The 18,001-nt window shown below is 43.9% G+C and overlaps 1 protein-coding gene across 1 annotated transcript in view; it reads right to left on the bottom strand.

Moving 5' to 3' along the window:
* Positions 1–16,924, bottom strand: part of obscna (obscurin, cytoskeletal calmodulin and titin-interacting RhoGEF a) — a 40,388-nt gene extending 23,464 nt beyond the window's left edge. Inside the window, exons 1-35 of the mRNA XM_062395653.1 lie at positions 16,849–16,924; positions 16,652–16,728; positions 15,842–15,899; positions 15,412–15,678; positions 14,600–14,761; positions 14,320–14,424; positions 13,944–14,210; positions 13,422–13,691; positions 12,936–13,202; positions 12,557–12,820; positions 12,197–12,463; positions 11,764–12,033; positions 11,377–11,643; positions 10,959–11,225; positions 10,257–10,529; positions 9,903–10,166; positions 9,532–9,798; positions 8,750–9,016; positions 8,388–8,657; positions 8,026–8,292; positions 7,657–7,932; positions 6,890–7,156; positions 5,849–6,115; positions 5,020–5,286; positions 4,672–4,938; positions 4,272–4,538; positions 3,908–4,174; positions 3,354–3,620; positions 2,871–3,140; positions 2,418–2,696; positions 2,035–2,292; positions 1,629–1,895; positions 1,121–1,387; positions 675–941; positions 161–427 (exon numbers count right to left, since the gene is read on the bottom strand). Coding sequence (XP_062251637.1) covers positions 161–427; positions 675–941; positions 1,121–1,387; positions 1,629–1,895; positions 2,035–2,292; positions 2,418–2,696; positions 2,871–3,140; positions 3,354–3,620; positions 3,908–4,174; positions 4,272–4,538; positions 4,672–4,938; positions 5,020–5,286; positions 5,849–6,115; positions 6,890–7,156; positions 7,657–7,932; positions 8,026–8,292; positions 8,388–8,657; positions 8,750–9,016; positions 9,532–9,798; positions 9,903–10,166; positions 10,257–10,529; positions 10,959–11,225; positions 11,377–11,643; positions 11,764–12,033; positions 12,197–12,463; positions 12,557–12,820; positions 12,936–13,202; positions 13,422–13,691; positions 13,944–14,210; positions 14,320–14,424; positions 14,600–14,761; positions 15,412–15,678; positions 15,842–15,899; positions 16,652–16,657 — 8,365 coding nt within the window. The 5' untranslated portion in view covers positions 16,658–16,728; positions 16,849–16,924. The remainder of the gene's footprint in view (positions 1–160; positions 428–674; positions 942–1,120; positions 1,388–1,628; positions 1,896–2,034; positions 2,293–2,417; positions 2,697–2,870; positions 3,141–3,353; positions 3,621–3,907; positions 4,175–4,271; positions 4,539–4,671; positions 4,939–5,019; positions 5,287–5,848; positions 6,116–6,889; positions 7,157–7,656; positions 7,933–8,025; positions 8,293–8,387; positions 8,658–8,749; positions 9,017–9,531; positions 9,799–9,902; positions 10,167–10,256; positions 10,530–10,958; positions 11,226–11,376; positions 11,644–11,763; positions 12,034–12,196; positions 12,464–12,556; positions 12,821–12,935; positions 13,203–13,421; positions 13,692–13,943; positions 14,211–14,319; positions 14,425–14,599; positions 14,762–15,411; positions 15,679–15,841; positions 15,900–16,651; positions 16,729–16,848) is intronic.
* Positions 16,925–18,001: the final 1,077 nt, after the last annotated feature.

Genomic DNA, 18,001 nt, shown 5'->3' with positions numbered 1-18,001 from the left:
AATATTTGCGATAAATGAGTGATTTTTGGTCCACTGGGAAATACTGAGCTTCAGCAAATTCAGATTATCAATGATTTGAATATTACTAGTGTGTTTAATCGTTCAAGATTTAGAGCTTTCTGAAAGCTTAAAACTTTTCAATTTCCAAATGCCGACACACCTTTCACTGTCACAGTCGCAGTGGATGCTACACTTTCTGCTTCACATGTGTAGCTGCCACTGTCCTCGGGTTTGAGATCCTTTATGTGCAGCTGGAGGAAGCATTCGTCTTGTTTCATCTCATACTTCCTGTTTTCTCTTAGTGGAAGTCTGTTCTTCTTCCATTGTACTGACAGACCAGGTTTGGACACCTCACAGCACAGTGAGGCTGTACCACCCTCCTCTGCCTCCACATTATGTAATTCTTCATTGAAAAATGGTTGGATCTCTGGGAAATACAGAAAAGTATTTAGAGAATTTTTGCATGCGAACAGGCATTTGAGACATTCTCAATGTAAGGCTAAATAAGATTTAGAAAATATTTGTGATAAATTAGGGATTTTTTCTCCACTGGGAAATATTGGTGCAATGGATAGCACATTCAATTGTTTGAAATTTTCTGGTGTGTTTAATCTTTCCCAATTTAGAGCTTTCTGACACCACAAAAACGTTTAGATTTCCAAATGCACCCTCACCTTTCACTGTCACAGTCGCAGTGGTCTCTACACTTCCTGCTTGACATGTGTAGCTGCCACTGTCCTCGGGTTTGAGCCCCTTGATCTGCAGCTGGAGGAGGCAGCCATCTTGTTTCATCTCATACTTCCTGCTGGCTCTCAATGGCAGCTTGTTCTTCTTCCATTGCACTGACAGCCCAGGTTTAGACACCTCACAGCACAGGGAGGCAGAACATCCCTCCTCTGCCCTCACATTTTGCAGTTCCTCTTTGAAAAATGGTGGGAGCTCTGAGACGGATAAGAAGTAATGGATTATGTTGTGTTTTTTGTGGCTTATTTGTCTGAAGTGTTTTGCCCAATATCACTTCATATCTTAATTTAGATAAGGACAATAAATAAGTGAATAACTCAATTGATTTAGATATCGCTGACACTGTGATGTTTGCCTAATGAATCTTCAAACGCACCTTTCACTGTCACAGTTGCAGTGGTCTCTGCACTTCCTGCTTGACATGTGTATCTGCCACTGTCCTCAGGTGTGAGCTCCTTGATGTGAAGATAAAGGAGGCAGCCATCTTGTTCCATCTCGTACTTCCTGCTGGCCCTAAGTGGTAGGGTGCTCTTCTTCCACTGCACTGACACTCCAGGTTTAGACAGCTCACAGCACAAGGAGGCTGCTCGCCCCTCCTCAGCCTCCACTCTTCTCAGCTCCTTCTTGAAGAATGGCGGCAGCTCTGGGAAAAAGGGATGATGACAACTATTTGACATCTTTACAATCTGTGAGATGCGTGTAATATTTCCTTTTCAAAGCAGTTTCAGACTATATAAGGAATGTTAGTGTTGCCATACTTGATGCTAGTATGTGGGCTTGACTAAAATATATTCATAAAGTAGCATTTTGGAATATAAGGGCGGAAATGCCTTGACACAGAAATCTGTAAAGTACATGTGATGCACAGATCCAGCTTCTCTCACCTTTTACTGTCACCATCGCAGTGGTCTCTACACTTCCTGCCTCACATGAGTAGCTGCCACTGTCCTCGAGTCTGAGCTCCTTGATGTGCAGCTGGAGTAGGCAGCCGTCCTGCTTCATCTCGTACTTCCTGCTGGATCTCAGCGGCAGCCTGTTCTTCTTCCACTGAATCGGCACTCCCAGTTTAGACAGCTCACAGAACAGCGAGGCCGAACCTCCCTCCGTGGCTTCCACACTCTGCAGTTCCTCCTGGAAGAATGGAGGGAGCTCTGTGAAAATATGGGAAAAAGAACAGGGCTGCAGACATTTGGAGTAATATGATGTAGTAGTTCATAGTATAATTTGATGTAATGTAACTAAGCAGTTATAACAATAAGAATTCCAATGGCATTATTAGTTAGATTTTACCTGTAACGCTGAGTTTGGCACTGCTCTGCATGTCTCCCGTATCACAGGAGTATATGCCACTATCCAGAGGCTCCGTGTCACGGATAAGCAGTAGGTTGACTCTACCCTGTTTACGTAAGTCATATTTATCACTGTTGCTCAGGGGAATGTGGTTCCGTCTCCAGATAACAGTGGAGGTAAAGTCAGAGATCGTGCAGGACATGGTGGCTGTCTCTCCTTCCATGATCACAATGTCTTTGGGCTTCTCCTCGAATAAAACTGCAATGTGAAATCACATGAAATAAAAGAGATACACTGAGTTAGTAAAATTGTATTTCATATGTGCGAAATTGCAGATGAAAGTAATCAATGCAAACTTTATTTGTGCCCATGTGTCTTCTCACCTTTGGGCTTAGTGACCACTAGCAGAGAGGCAGAGGTCCGCTCTTCCCCGATCACAAACGCCACCGTGCCCGTTTCCTCCGGTGTTGTCATGGTGAGGACCAGTCGGTGCTGGCGCCCACGGCAGGTCATCTGGTTCATCTCATTGCTCTGCAGGGGGCTGGATCCGAGCCACCAGACACCTTCACTCACATCAGCATGGCTCAGCTCACACACAAACACTGCATCCTCCCCTGCTGTCACCGTCACGTCCTGCAGCCCGGTTACAATCCGCACGCGCTCTATGGAGGAAGAGGCAGCTATATACAGCTGGATTTTTAGAGACGGAATCTGATATGCTTTCCATGAGTTAGATGAGAACAGCCAGTTAGTTCTTTTCATGCGACACTTCTTGCAATGTGAATCAATAAGCCAAATGTATGAGAATGAGGGATGAATTTCCATCGATCACCTACCCCTCACGACCAGCTTGGCGGTGGTCCTCTTGCCTCTGGTGATGCAGCAGTACTCTCCAGCATCCTCCAGAAGCAATTTCCTGATCTCCAGAGAGTGCGTGGGGCCGTTCTTCTTCAGAATGCATCGCCCTCCTTCTTCCAGCACAGTGTTGTCCCTCTTCCAGGTGACGGGGACATTAGCGTTGGAAACTTCACAAGACATCAGCACAGGTTTCCCCTCCATTACCACTTTGTTCTCCAGCTCCTTCTCAAAGAACACTGATGCGGCCGCTGATAATAGACAAACAGGAGATAGTACATTGCAGACGTGGGATTTTAACTCCAAACAGTCACACACTGACTGAATTATCATAGAAATTATCATAGAAACACTGACCTCACCTAACCTGAACTAAATCAGTGGACTTGAATTTAATTTTGTGATATATCATGTGTTAACAGTGACATTGTGTAGGAAACACAAAATAGGAGCTTTTCAAATACCTCGCACATTCACTTCAGCCGTCGTCTTCTGCTCTCCAAAGACACAGCTGTACTGTCCCACATCCTCCGGCTGGACGTTTTTGATGTGCATCTCGGCTACATTTCCTTTCAGCATCATCCGATACCGCCCGCCTTGAGAGAGCTGATCCTCGGCCTTCCACCACTGCACAGGCACCCCGACCCTGGACAGCTCACAGTGCAGGGACACGTTGCCTCCTTCAGAGGCCTCCTGGTTCTTCAGACCCATTTTAAAAGTGAGGGGAATCGCTGTGGGTGCATGGTAAAAATGTTTTTATACAATTTCATCTATTTTAAATTATTTCAACGTTTTGTATGCCTAGAAGACACAAATTATTAAATTAAAAACACACAAATATAGCTGCTTGGTTAGTGGTGTTTTTTTGTTGCTGTTTTCCTTCAAAGATAATGTTTCCGGCTTTTGCACAGTTTTAATCTAAATGCATAGTTTTAAAACCTAAATATTATGAATTTCTTAATTTCTAAAAAGGATTCAACATCTTTTATAAACATATTTGCATGCAGCGCTCCCTTACGTGTAATGGTAACATTGGCTGTAGTCTTGGCATCGCCATAGACACAGCTGTAGAGTCCACTGTCTTCCAGCTGGGAGTTTTTGATGGTCAGCTCCATGATGCTGTTTCGACTTTTGATCTGATACTTGAAATTGTTCTTCAGACGCTCCTCTCCCTTCCTCCACTCCGCAGCGAGGCCAGGTTTAGATAACTCACAGCTCAATGTCACACTGCTCTCCTCCTCCACCTGCAAGCTCTTTAACTTCATCTTGAACGTGATGGGAGGAGCTAGGAGAGAGTAGGCCCATCATCAGTGGTTATTTTCTCTGAAAGTTACTTCAGAGCAGTTCTTTACTGAATCATATTTTCAGATTCTTGGTCTTACCTTTGACAGCGAGCTCAGCACCTGATTGGCTGTCTTTAGTCTTGCAGGTGTATTTCCCAGCATCGCTCTCCTCCACGTTGTTGATGATCAGTTCTGTGCGACGTCCCTGCTGCTTCATCTCATATTTGTATCCAGGTTTGAGGACAACTCGGCCTTTCCTCCAGTCCACTGGAGCTCCAGGTTTGGAGAGCTCACAGCAGAAAACTCCACTGTCCCCTTCCTTCACTTCCAAATTCTCAACCTCTTGTGTAAATGTTACAGGGAGCGCTGGGAAAGAAGAACAGCAATTTAAACAGAATCGAAAGTTAGAAATAATTCTTATTTCCTATGTCCAATGATCTACCAAGTCTCTCTTACTGTGGCTCAGATACAGAAGAGTCTTGGTTGGGGTGAAGCCTACCTCTTACTTTGATGTCAGCTGAAGTCACCACAGTGCCAACAGAGCAGCAGTACTCCCCTGAGTCTGCGAGGGTTACATTTCTAATCAGCATCTCAGCCATCCTGCCCTCTTGCTTCATCTGATATTTGTTTCCCTCCTTCAGAAGCTGAGCATCCCTCCACCACTCCACTGGGACTCCTGGTTTAGAAAGCTCACAGCGCAGCATCACGCTGCCCTCCTCCACGGCTTCCTGGTTCTTCAGCTTCTGCTTGAAAGTCACTGGAATCGCTGGGGAAATTGAGAGGCACATTAGAGGTTGTGCAAATTATCAAAGCATCATCCTGTGTTATAATTTGTCATGCCTCTAACCAGTGACGATGATGGTGGCAGTGGTTTTAATGTCTTCACAAACACAGCTGTATGTGCCACTGTCCTCAGGCAAGCTTTTCCTGATGAGCAGCTCCAGCGTGGAGCCGTTCTGCTTCATCTGGTATTTCTCTCCGCCCGTCAACACACTGTCTCCTTTCTTCCACTGCACAGGAGTGTCTGGTTTGGAGAGCTCACAGCACAGTGTCACCCCGTTACCCTCCTGCACCTGGATATTTTTCAGTTCTTGAAGGAATTTGATGGGCTGCTCTAGAGAGGGAAATAAAACATCTGAATGATTAAAACATGTTGATAAATATCTATCTTACTCACTGTTGCTGGTGGATAGGGCTTAGTTACAGTAAATAACATAGTTAATGTATGAAAAATATATGTATTTTATATTTCCTGCAGCGCACCCCTCTGTTTTCTTTGGAGTAAATGAAAACAAAACACAAACAATCAAACAGCATCAACAGAAATGTAAAAGATGCAAAGATAGACGCCAGAAGCCACGCTGGTTCAAAGCTCTGCCATGTGCGGGGGATAAAATATCATTTATATATATTGAGCATTTTTATCAAATTTGTATTAAATTCATTCAGAATTATTTAATAATTAGCTCCACTGTGGCACATTTGTTCTAAAGCGATAACAACTTGCTATATAACCGTGCGACACTGATATATTTGATCAAATTCAGTTAAACAGCTTATTATGTGTATAGTACGAATACATAAAATAGGTTTAATCCCAGTGATGTCTTAATTATCGTATGGTCAAGTACAGGCAAAGCACAAAAGAAACTAAATGTATGCTCCCCTGTACTCACCATTCACCAGGATCCTGGCTGTTGTGCTCTGGTCACCACACAAACAGGTATAATCTCCCATGTCGTCCAGACTGAGGTCCACAATCTTCATCTCCACCTGGAGCTCCTTCTTCCTCATCTGATACTTGTCTCCGTTCTTCAGCGGCTCACCTCCTCTCGTCCACTCCACTGACGGGGCAGGTTTGTTCAGCTCACAGTGCAGAACCACACTGTTGCCCTCCGTCACCTCCTGGTTGACGAGTGGCATCTTGAAACTTGGTGGTAAGTCTGCCAACAACCGAGAACCAGAAAAATAGCTTTAAATACATGTACGAGTAGATTTGATGATCGAATTAGTGTTATGTCAATAAACTACCCAAACTATATTTTGGTAGTTTTGTTTATGGTACAGTTTGCAAAGGGGCACAGGCTAGAGACAAAAAAATGAATGGATGAAGAACCAGTCAAAATAAATGACTCCCAAAAGAAAAACCTGTTAACAATAGTCTAATAATGTAGAACTAGAATTAACAGATTACATATTGTGTAATTATATTGCAGCAGTCAGGTATGCTTACAAAACAAGTAAAACTCATAAATAAACTGTGTACACTGATAACAGTTTATAAAACAATAAATGATGGATTGTAATATAAACCATAATGTATTGTGTTATAATACAATATATGATACTATAATATAATGATTATCAGTGATGAGTTACATAATGAAAATTCTACATGATACAATAGTTTTATGTAGTTACAGAACAGCTGAGATGGATGAATTACAAACTATTGTCTAAATGATATAGATATGATATGAGTCACTGAGTCATGTGATCCTGGAAGATGACTTTCCATTGTCAGACTTCAGGCTGAAGGACTATGAAACCAGTCTAAATGAAACTATGTTGTTTTTATTAAGCTGACCTCTTTGACGCCTGCGCTCATGGGATTCTGTTGGACACATTTGAAAAATGTACAAAAAAAGAAAAGGATATACTTAAAAGTCTGGATTTTAAAGTTGCAGGGAGCATTTTCTGACCAGAACCTGTCTCACCTTGCACGATAAGCTCAGCAGTTGACTGGGAGTCTTTAGTCTGGCATGTGTATTTCCCAGCATCACTCTCCTCTATACTGTTGATAACCAGTTTAGTGAGACGTCCCTCTTGCTTCATCTCATACTTCTGTCCGGGCTTCAGGACAACTCGGCCTTTCCTCCACTCCACTGGAGCTCCCGGTTTGTTGAGCTCACAGCAGAAAACACCGCTGTCCCCTTCCTTCACCACCAGATGCTGGATCTCTCGCTTGAAGGTCACAGGTTGTGCTGTAGTAGGAGTCATTCTTTTAGTCACTCTTACGTTTTCTTTACTCAATGAATAAGAAAGTAGTGAATTGTAACTTTAATCGAATGAGTCTAAGCAGAGGCCTCTTCCACACTTACTCAGAAGACACATGGGACAAATAACACAAGGCTGTTGTATTTAAAGCTATCTTATTATTATTATTAAGATGTTGAACTTAATACTAACTTTATGTATATTGACTTTAGCCAATGAGGTTGTGTTTTCACTCCTGTCTGTTTGTTTGTTTGCTGGTTGGTTTGTTTGTAAGCAGGATTACATGTAAAAAAGATTATGGTGTGGCTCCAGATGAGGATTGCAAGAGTGTTTTTCAAAATGTTTTCAAAGTGTTTTCCATGGAGTAATTCATGGGATCTTGATGAAAGAAATCTGGCAAATTTATGGAACTGATATCTCTGAGTACGTGAATGTGCAAAGACGGATGAGATGTGTTGTAATTTGTCTTTTCGTGCTTCAAACTTACGTTTCACTTTGACTTCAGCCGTGGTTTTCTCGTCCCCCATGATGCAGCTGTACTTCCCTGCGTCCCCTGGCTGAACACTGAGTATGGTCAACATAGCCGTCTTTCCTTCTACTTTCATCTGATACCTCCCTCGAGACATCTCCTCAGAAAGCACCTGACCGTCTCTCTGCCACTGCAGCAGGACGCCCTTCTTGGACAGCTCACAGCGTAACGTCACAGCGCTCCCCTCTTCGGCCTCCTGGCTCTTCAGGCTGACTTTAAATGTGGCAGCAACACCTGTGGAACCAAGCACGGACGCGGTTGAAACATACAAAGCAAATGAAGACGAGTCTGTGAACAACCATGCAGGAGATCACACAGTGAGCGTACCGATAACTTTAACAGTGGCCTTCGTCCTCTGATCTCTGCACACACAGGTGTATACACCACTGTCCTCTGGCACAGCTTCTCTGATGGTCAACTCCAGCGCTCTGTCCCTCTGCTTCATCTGGTACTTCTCTCCGTTCTCTAGCTCGTCTCCTCCGAGCCTCCACTCCGCAGGGACTCCAGGTTTAGAGATCTCACAACACAACGTGATGTTGTTTCCTTCCTCAACCTGGAGGTTCTTCAGCTTTTGCTTGAAGGTGATTGGAAGAGCTAAATGGAAAGGAGGTGAATAATTGAACCACAACCTATCTGTGTATATTTAATTATGCTATTTTCTTATTAAAATAGATTTAATAGACGCCTACCATTTACAGTCAGAGTTGCAGTCGTCTCTATGTTTCCACAGATGCATGTGTAGATGTCGCTGTCGTCAGGCGTCACATCCAGGATCCTCAATTCAATCAGCATGTCTCTCTGCCGTATATGATATTTCTCTCCGTTCCTGAGGAGGTCCTCCCCCCTCTTCCTCCACTCCACAGTATGACCAGGCTTTGACAGCTCACAGCGGAACGTCGCAGTGTTACCCTCCTCGATCACCACGTTCCTCAGCTTCTGCTTGAATGTGACTGGGAGAGCTGAGAAATCATAAATAACAACAGATTTAGATAAATCATTATTTATAAAGATACATTTTTATTTGTCGGCCTATTGTAAAATGACGTCATACCAGTGATTTTGACGGTGGCAGATGTCATCTGATCAGCACACACACAGCTGTAGACCCCACTGTCCTCATGCACAGGCTTCCAGATCAGAAGCTCCAGTGTGGTCTCCCTCCTCTTGATCTGGAACTTGATCCCGTTCTTCAACAGCTCATCTCCTTTCCTCCACTCAAATGTAATCACAGGTTTGGACAGCTCACAGCGCAATGTCACATTGTTGCCCTCCTCTGCCTGCGTGTTCCTCAGTTGTTGAATGAATGAAATAGGAATAGCTGGAAAGCAAAACGTGACGTTACACACAAGGTTCATTGGAAGGATTTGGAATGAATCAGGGATTTATATTGTGGTGTGAGTTTGGATAACATTGGAAGAGTTTTGGTGTGGCCATTTCCCAACATTGTCACCATTTTCCCATTAGTAATTAATGGATCTTGATGAAAACAATCAAGCAAAACTTGATTTTAAGGGGACTGTTGGGCCTTGGTGGAGGTATGTGCTCTACTGAGTGTCTATTTTCTGTTTGTGATCAATCAAAATGATTCTGGGTGACCTCTGCCTTATGTCAACAATCAGCACGGTCCCTTTAAACACAACTGGTATTGAGTCATCACTCATGAAAACAACTTGAGCTCAGATGTAGAGGAGTTATTTGTTGAATATCTGATTTACTTTACTAACCTTCTTACTGAAAATAGACAAAGCAATCTAACAAAAAAGTGAATGTAACAGACTATTCTCATGAATAACTTAAAATTAAGATTGTGATTTTGGGTTTCATGGTTCTTACCGAGCACTTTGACACTGGCCGTTGTGCGGTGATCTCGGCACTGACACGTATATTCTCCCGAGTCCTCCGGCTTCAAGGCTTTGATGATTATAGAGTTGATCGTCCTTCTCTGTTTCATCACGTACTTGTCTCCATGCCTGATGCTCTCAAAGCCTTTCCTCCAGATGACCTGAACCCCCGGCAGAGAGTACTCACAGGTCAGGGTCACAGTCTCTCCTTCGTTGGCCTCCACAGTTTTAAGGTTCTTGGTGAACTCCGCAGGAATGGCTACAACACACAACAGAAAGGTGATACCATTTCTCAATATTTTGGAAATGGCTCTTAATAGTGAAAGCCTTGTATCGACAGTCCTTTTACAATTCGGTTCATACCTTTGACGGTTACAACAGCTCTAGTAGTAACAGATCCTGCGCTGCACTCGTACACCCCAGCATCATTGTTGCACACCTCCCGAAACGTCAGCCGAGCCTCGCAGCCCGAGCGACTGGCAGAGTATCTGGAGGAGCTCCACATCAGGCAGCCATCTTTGTACCACAGGATGTGACACGGCTTCGAGGTCACGCAGGACAAAACCAAACCACCTCCTTCTATAGCCTCACAGTCCTCCAGTGCTTTAATGATGGTGGGACGCCTCTCTGGGAGCACAAAGAGATGAAACCGAGTCAAGACCAAATGGACTGTGACATGAAAGCACATATTAAAACTCCATTCAAACTGAGCCTCACCTCTTACAAGCAGCGAGGCGTACGATCTTTTGTCCCCTGCCGAGAAGGAAATAGTGCCGGTGTCTTTACGGGCAAGCTGTTTAAATGTGAGCGTGTTGTAGCCTCCGGGCACCATCTGGATCTCATTGAGCTCATTGGTGTACAGCAGAGTCTCATCCAGGTACCATTTAACCCCAATGTAGTCGCTGGGACAGATTCGACATCTGAATGTGACAGTGTCACCTTCCAGACACTCAACGTCCTCTAGTTCATCCAGAATCAAAACCTTTTGGCCTGAGTTATACAGAGGACAAAGAAGAATCAAAATCCTAATAGACATCATGAACAGTAGATACTAGAGACTTCAATCAACCTCCATACTAAATAATGATGGTGACGCTGGTGACATACAATATTGAATATATTTGGGTTATGTACATTTTACATATTAATAGAATAGCAGAGACCCTTGAATTCAATAATTAAATATACAGTAAGTAAGTAGCTAATTAATTTGTTTATTATTATGTTATTAATTAGATTTCTGATTCTTACATGTTCAGCTCTGTACTGCCTGTGGAATTCCAAATGTGTTTTCCTTAATTTTATTGTTTAGTATTTACTTTGTGAATTGATAAACAAACTGCCATACCGTCCAAGCTTACTGCACAAGATCATCTCTAAACCACAGTGATGCACTGCCGTGTGTTCCCATGTTCTCACCCTGCACGGTCAGCTGTGCCCGGCTCTGCATGGTGCCGACGTCACACGTGTAAATATCTGTGTCCGATTTATCCAGACAGGAGATGGTCAGAGACAGCAGCACGCCCTTCTGCCTGAGGACGTACTTCCTTCCAGACCTCAGCTCCACCATTCCCTTCAACCAGATCACACGCTTGGCTGGCTGCCTGGTCTCACACTCAAGGGTCACTTTGGCTTTTTCCTCTGCTCGCGCGTCCCTCAACTCCCTCGCAAACGTGTGCTGGAGTTCTGTGAGGCACAGTGAAGTTCATACAGTGAAGTACAGAGTAGTACTGTGGATCACCAAGCTACATTGCAAAATGGGACATTGTATAGTAGCACTGATTTGCAAAACACTAAAATAACAAACACTACTGTAAGCTTGAACACTCTCACTTACCTCTAACCTCCAGCTTAGCACGGGAGGCAATGCCCTCAGCCTCACAGCAGTATTCTCCAGAGTCTCTGATGGTGGTGTTTCTGATCACCAGCCGCGCCAAGTTCTTCTCCACACTCATCTCGTACCTTGGGCTCTGTCTGATCAGATGACCATTTTTCAGCCAACGGATGGGGACCTCTGGTTTGGTGATTTCACAGCTCAGCTCTGCGTCCTCGCCTGGCACCGCCTTCACATTCAGCAGGTCCCTAAAGATGTGCACTGGTTTCTCTGAAGGAGGATAAATACAAACACTTACAAGCATGATCCTCTTAAAAGAGACAGGTATACTCACATACCCAATCATATGAAAATGTTGATGATTTGATCTAAAACAGCCAGGTAATTCACCTTTAACAAAAAGCATGGTTCTACAGCTGAGGTCTTTAATAGTAAAGACCACATCTCCGGCATCAGTGAGCATGGCATCTCTTATGGTCATCTCATACTTGTGGTCTTTGTTGATAACCTGGATACGGCTGTTGGTGACCACCACCTGGCCATTGATTGTCCAGGAAGCCTCATCGTCGAGATTGTGAGAAAGCACACACTCAAAAGTGCAGCTTTCACCCTCCAGGACAGATGTTGTCTTCAGACGATGAACAATGGTGATGTGCAAGTCTGTAAATACATGTTTTCACACAGTTACAAAGAGAAACACTTGACACCATTGACAACCAACAACATCAACATCTTTGTATTATACAAGTTACTGATTAACAGAAGACTCAATGTGAGTACTGGATTTTCAAGGTAAAGGAAATCAAGCAACCCTGGTTCTCACCATGAACTGTGACTTTAGCCTTGGTCTGGCTGGTCCCCAGGTCACAGGTGTAGTGTCCAGCATCATCTTTGCTGAGTGAATGGATGACCAGTACCATGGACCTTCCGAACTGGAGCAGTTCATGTTTATCATCAGCCGTCAGGATCATACCATCCTTTCTCCAAACAGGGGTCACTGTCTCTTTGGAAATCTCACACTGCAGACAGACCTCCCCCAGCTCTTCTCCTACTGCATCCTCCAGAGACCTCAGGAACACTGCTGGACGTGCTGGAGCCAAAGGGTAACATTCAAATGTTAATGGGGCTCCTATATTTCTAAGAAATCAACAATAAAAAACATCCGATTATTTACTTAGCTGACCTTTGACCTTTAAGATTGTAGTCTCAGAAAGAAGGCCTGCTTTGAAGGTGACCCTGCTCTGCTGAGGCTGCAGCTTCTTCACTGTGAGGCTATGCATTGTGCCCATGTGCTGGATCCTGTTGATGGCACTGGAGTAGATCCGGACATTGTTGACGAGCCACTCCACGTTGGCGACCACGTAGTTGAGCTCACATGAGAAAGTGGCAAAACCCTCCTCCTCAATTTCCACTGGCTCAAGGTGTTTGACCAACTTGAGCGTTCGCACTGCATCACAAAGACGACAAATTATATGAAGAACAACATACAGCTGCAGTAGAATAACAATCTGAAAATATTCCATTCTCCCTATTCCATCCATCCGTCCATCAATCCATTATACCTTCTACTGTAACATGCGCTGTGCTCTGTGAACCTCCAGCCATGCAGCGATACTGCCCTCCGTCCATCCCAGTCAAGCCATGGATGGTCAGCTCTGCTCGTTTCCCGTCTCTCTTCATGCTGTACTTGTTTGTGGTCTTCAGAGCAGTGCGACCTTTAAACCACCGCACCACCCGGGGAGAAGGAGCAAACTGACAGCTCAGAGTCACAGAGCTGTTCTCCTTCACCTTTGCATCGTCCAAGTGGTGAACAACCTGAAGAGGTCGCTCTACAAGGGGGAAATGAAAAGAGACATTTGAACGTCCATTCACTCGATCCACGTTTCTCATCAGGCTCACACTGAAGAGATGGTAGTGATAAGATCCCTTGGAGGTCTAAAACACTGAGTGGATACTTAATAACTTATTTATTAAATGACTCAATATTCTATGACAACCTATAAACTGTTTCCCTCGAGCTTTATGCCCAGAGAGTCTGAGATACTCACCCGTCACAGTGAGCTGAGCATTGGAGCGACTCTTGCCTGCTACAAAGACCACGGGGCCAGACATGGAGCTGTCCGTGGAGGTGAGGCAGAGGCTGTGGAGGTTGCCATCCCTGTCGATGTTCACCGCTGCACACGACTCCAGCACCTCACCGTTCAGGGTCCATCGTGGAGGCCTCCCCGACTTCAGGCTGGTCTCCGCCTGGAACAGTGCTGGCATCGGCTCCATCACCTCCACTGAGCTCAGCCCCCGCACTATGCGGATAGCCTGCTCTGCATGCATAGCCATGATACACATTACACACTACTGATGCAATTTCTTACATTATAATAATAATACTGCCACATATTAGATCACCTAAGAAACACATTCACATGAAAACATGTTATTTTTAAGTGTTTTTCTTTTTTCTGATAGGTATAACTTGTGACACAGTAAGCATTGCTACAAGAATGCAAAACATAAACCCGGCCATAAAGTTAAAGCTGTGACTGCTATGGTTAAAATGACAAAAAGCATCTCACCCTCCACCAGAAGCTGACACGAGGTCGTATCATCTCCTGCATCACAGGTGTAAGTGTCCTCATCCGATGAGCAGATGTCGTCGATGGTCAGTTGCCTGTAGACATCTTGGCTGATCAGTTGGTACTTCTTACTGGACACAAGCTCCTTCCTGTTCTTGTACCACCTGACCTGAGCATTGGGTCGTGACACCTGACACTCCAGCAGACCCCGATGCCGGTACATAGCAATCTTCACCCTCAGGGGGCGCACTATTTGCACCGGGAGCTCTGAGGAAGCGAAGAAAAGGCTGTAAACCCCTAAGTGACTAAAACATGTTGGACGCTATTTCCTCTATAATTTCATGTTATGTGGTGGCGTTAAAGTCCAGTGGCTCACCTCTAACTGTGAGAGTTGCATAGGATGATACACGCTCAGCAGTGAATCTGATCTCTCCAGCGTGCTCTGGCCTGACTGACTCAAAGACCAGGGTGTGAGTTTTATCTGCCCACAGATCGAAGAAAATGTTATTTTTCTACACAAGTTTTTGTTTCTTTTTTATGTATATATTATCACCTAGGATCGGCCCTAGAAGTTACAAATCAAATGCAATATTCTGGCACAATGGAGTACTTAGGCATATTGAGTCACTATAGAGCTGAAATGCTTGGTCACTTGCCCTGGTGTCTGATCTTGATGTTGTGTCCAGATCGGATCCTGCTGTCATTTCGGTGCCAACGACCATCCACATCCACCTGATTGACCTCACACATGAAGTTCACGGGTTGACGCTCAATTGTGTCAACATCTTCCAGCTCCTTCACTATGTTGATGTCCCTAGCTGCCAAAAGAAATCCAAATCACGACTTTAAACTCTTTTAAAAGCAACTCAGACAGGAATTTGTGCATCGGCTTGTCAGATCTCCATTTGATACCCCAGAAATATTCACGGATTGAATTTGGATATACGGTATATATTTGTTTACACTTAGGGTTCTTTATATCCTGTTTTACTTTGAAACTTTTTTTGTGAGTCTCTTACTTCCTGTCTGCTTTTCCACCTTTTCTGATACTTACCCTGCCTTTATTAGTTTCACTTATGTCTTGTTATTACTTTAAAGACTGTTTTTTAGAACCCCCATGTGGCATCTCCATTTGGGTCCTTGCCTACTTTCTAGACATGTCAATAATGTCTATTGTTTGTTCATTTATAAATGTGATGAGACTCTAATGTCCAATACTATTCAGTGTTACAAAAAATCAACCTGCTGGTGGTGCTTGAGGAAGCTAGACGGTCTGGGGATCTCCAAAGTAATCAGATTACGTCATCTGTGTTTTCCCTTTAGGTGAATTAGACCATTGCCTGCTTTGTATGATCAGACATACAATAAGGCTTTCACATCATTTCAATTAGGTCATAGACATGTGCACGTCTTTGCGTTGACCTGGACATGACCCTCTCAGATGAGGCACAGACTTGAGTTATCTCACCTCTGACACTGAGTTGGCCTGAGGTCTGAACGCCATTAGCCTGGAAAGAGAACAGGCCTGCATCTCCCAGAGCCGCCCTGTTCAGTAGGAGGGAGTGTTTCTTCCCGTGCCTGCTGATGCGACAGTTGGGCTTGGACTTGAGTTGTGTCCCATCCCTGCTCCACACGCCCTCGATGTAGGCCAGGTTGAGGGTCACCTCAAAGGAGCAGCTCTCACACTCAGACACCTCCACATCCTCCAAACCCTTCACCACCTGCAGCCGGTTCTCTGACACACACACACACACACACACAAACACACACACACACGCACACACACACACACACACACACACACACACACACACACACACACACACACACACACAACATTAGAGATGAAAAGGCTCACATTGCAAGAACATAAACATGAGTATGAGAAGTGAACTTACTTGCAGCTGCAACTATTCCTCCAGGTATGTTGTCTCCCATGTCTCCTGCTGTGCTTCTCTGCGTGATAATTAAATCTTTACTTTTTGCCACAGCAATCACACAAGGCAACTCACAAACTATGTGATTTTAAAAATACTATCAGGTAATAATTAGGTAATGTCTCTCTGCCATGAAGCTACCATCTTCCTCACGTCTCATTAACACTTTAGGACACTCAGCTTCATTGGGTAAACTCTGCAGATACACAATCACATAACTAATGACATAACTTTCACATCTAAAGCGCCAACGCTAGCCAATCAAAATGGATACGCATGGCAACACTGTCGTGTGGTTGATCCCTGTGATGGCATACCAGTCCTTCACTGTCATAACGAGCAGAGTAATTTCTGTCACTTCACTTGACTGAGCTCAGCACCACCAATATAGACTCAGCTGTGATGCCACCTTCATCAGGCTGCAAGATCTGATAGATATGATATTTGAGATCATGAAACACGTTTCAACGTATGTGTAGGGTCCTTCTCGGACATTAATTATCAGCTAAAAATCACATTTAGTAGTGCGTCACAGAGTGACACTCGATTTGCAAACAATTATCTTAATTGCTTCTTTTGGGCGATTACGTTATGATGTCTAATGAAATCCAAATTCCAAACCAGGACTCAACTAAATAAAAACTTCCAATCATACCATAATCAATCAATAGTGAAAAGTTGGGTTCTATTAAATATGCAAACAAAGCAAAACAATAATATAAAAAACTAAAACATAAGAACAAAGCAGATGCCTTGAGGTAATATACCCACCTTCATCCAAACAAAACTTTTCTAGAGAGAAAGTATCCTTGCATGTCCTCTCGTTGCACCAGTGATGACACCTTCACCTGAAACAACAGCTGGATAAAACATCCATGGCAACAGATCTGTCCCGGTCTTCAGTTTTCCTCACAAAGCCTTTAAGATAATAAGATTAACAACAATCGTTTATCCAACGGAGAACATACCTATGTCTGTGAACTGCATCTCAGTCCCAAGTGCGGACTGCCTGTAGCTCTCTTTCTCTCTCTCTCTCTCTCTCTCTCTCTCTCTCTCTCTCTCTCTCTCTCTCCTTTTTTTTTTTTTTGCTGTGATGGAGTGTAATGCTGAACAGCTGACATATCTCTTCCCACATACTAACCTCCAAAATAGCCTTCTGTCAGTATGAGGGCAAAGATAGCTTTGGCTGTAATGGCGTGAAGCGACTCATGATCAGCATCAATGAAAGCACCGAAAACAATCAAATGTAGACAATGGGCTTGGTGTGTTTGATGGTTTTCTTATGTGTTGTTAGTTTTGTGAATGCAACATCTCAAGAACGCCTTGAGGGAATTTCCTCAGATTTGGAACAAATGTTCATCTGGATTGAACGATGAGCTGATTAGATTGTGGGGTCCAAGGTCAAAGGTCCAGGTCATGGTAGCCTCACTAAACATGTATTTGGCCTCTTGAGCATAATATCTCAAATTTGTCTTTCAGTCTTCAAATTGTACCCATGATACAACTGCAAGGCGATTTTACTCTTTTGCTCAAGATCTAAAATGTGTTTGTCAACAGACAGGAGTAGAGAAGTCTACACAGTATACAGCAGATGCAGTTTATTCACACAGTCTTCTTAGAAGCCTATTCAAGTGATCAAAGTCTGTGGATCTGCTAAGCACTGCTTATGTTGAGAGGTCATAGAAATTAAAGAGACGAATACCTATAAAATGGAACAAGTAACAAAGTGGATGAAGATTTTTATAACTAAGTGTTCAAATGATATCAGACTGAAAAAAACCATAGGGCAGCTCTCCACTGCAAATCCAAAAGACTGTTTTATCTACAGAGCTGGTTTATGCCAATCAACCCAGCTCTACCTCGTCCGGCTTCAGTTACAATTACGACATTGGTAATTTATAGGCTGTTTGAGTTTGTGGGGTTCCCTCACCCAGCCATCCAAACAGAACAAAGCCAGCACTGCCCAGCATTGTGCTACCCTCATTTTGACAGACAGCTGCATGTGCCACAGAGCCCTCCTTAAGACCAGTGAAACTCTACCGACAGGATTATCTCTGTGCAGCAGTCCTGCTGGGGCACACAAAACAACCTGTCGTCACCGAGAGGGCTTTGGTGACCCAC

The sequence above is a fragment of the Platichthys flesus genome, chromosome 9, assembly GCF_949316205.1.
Source record: "Platichthys flesus chromosome 9, fPlaFle2.1, whole genome shotgun sequence".
In the NCBI taxonomy this organism is placed as follows: domain Eukaryota; kingdom Metazoa; phylum Chordata; class Actinopteri; order Pleuronectiformes; family Pleuronectidae; genus Platichthys; species Platichthys flesus.
This window is presented reverse-complemented; position numbering and strand designations above follow the sequence as displayed.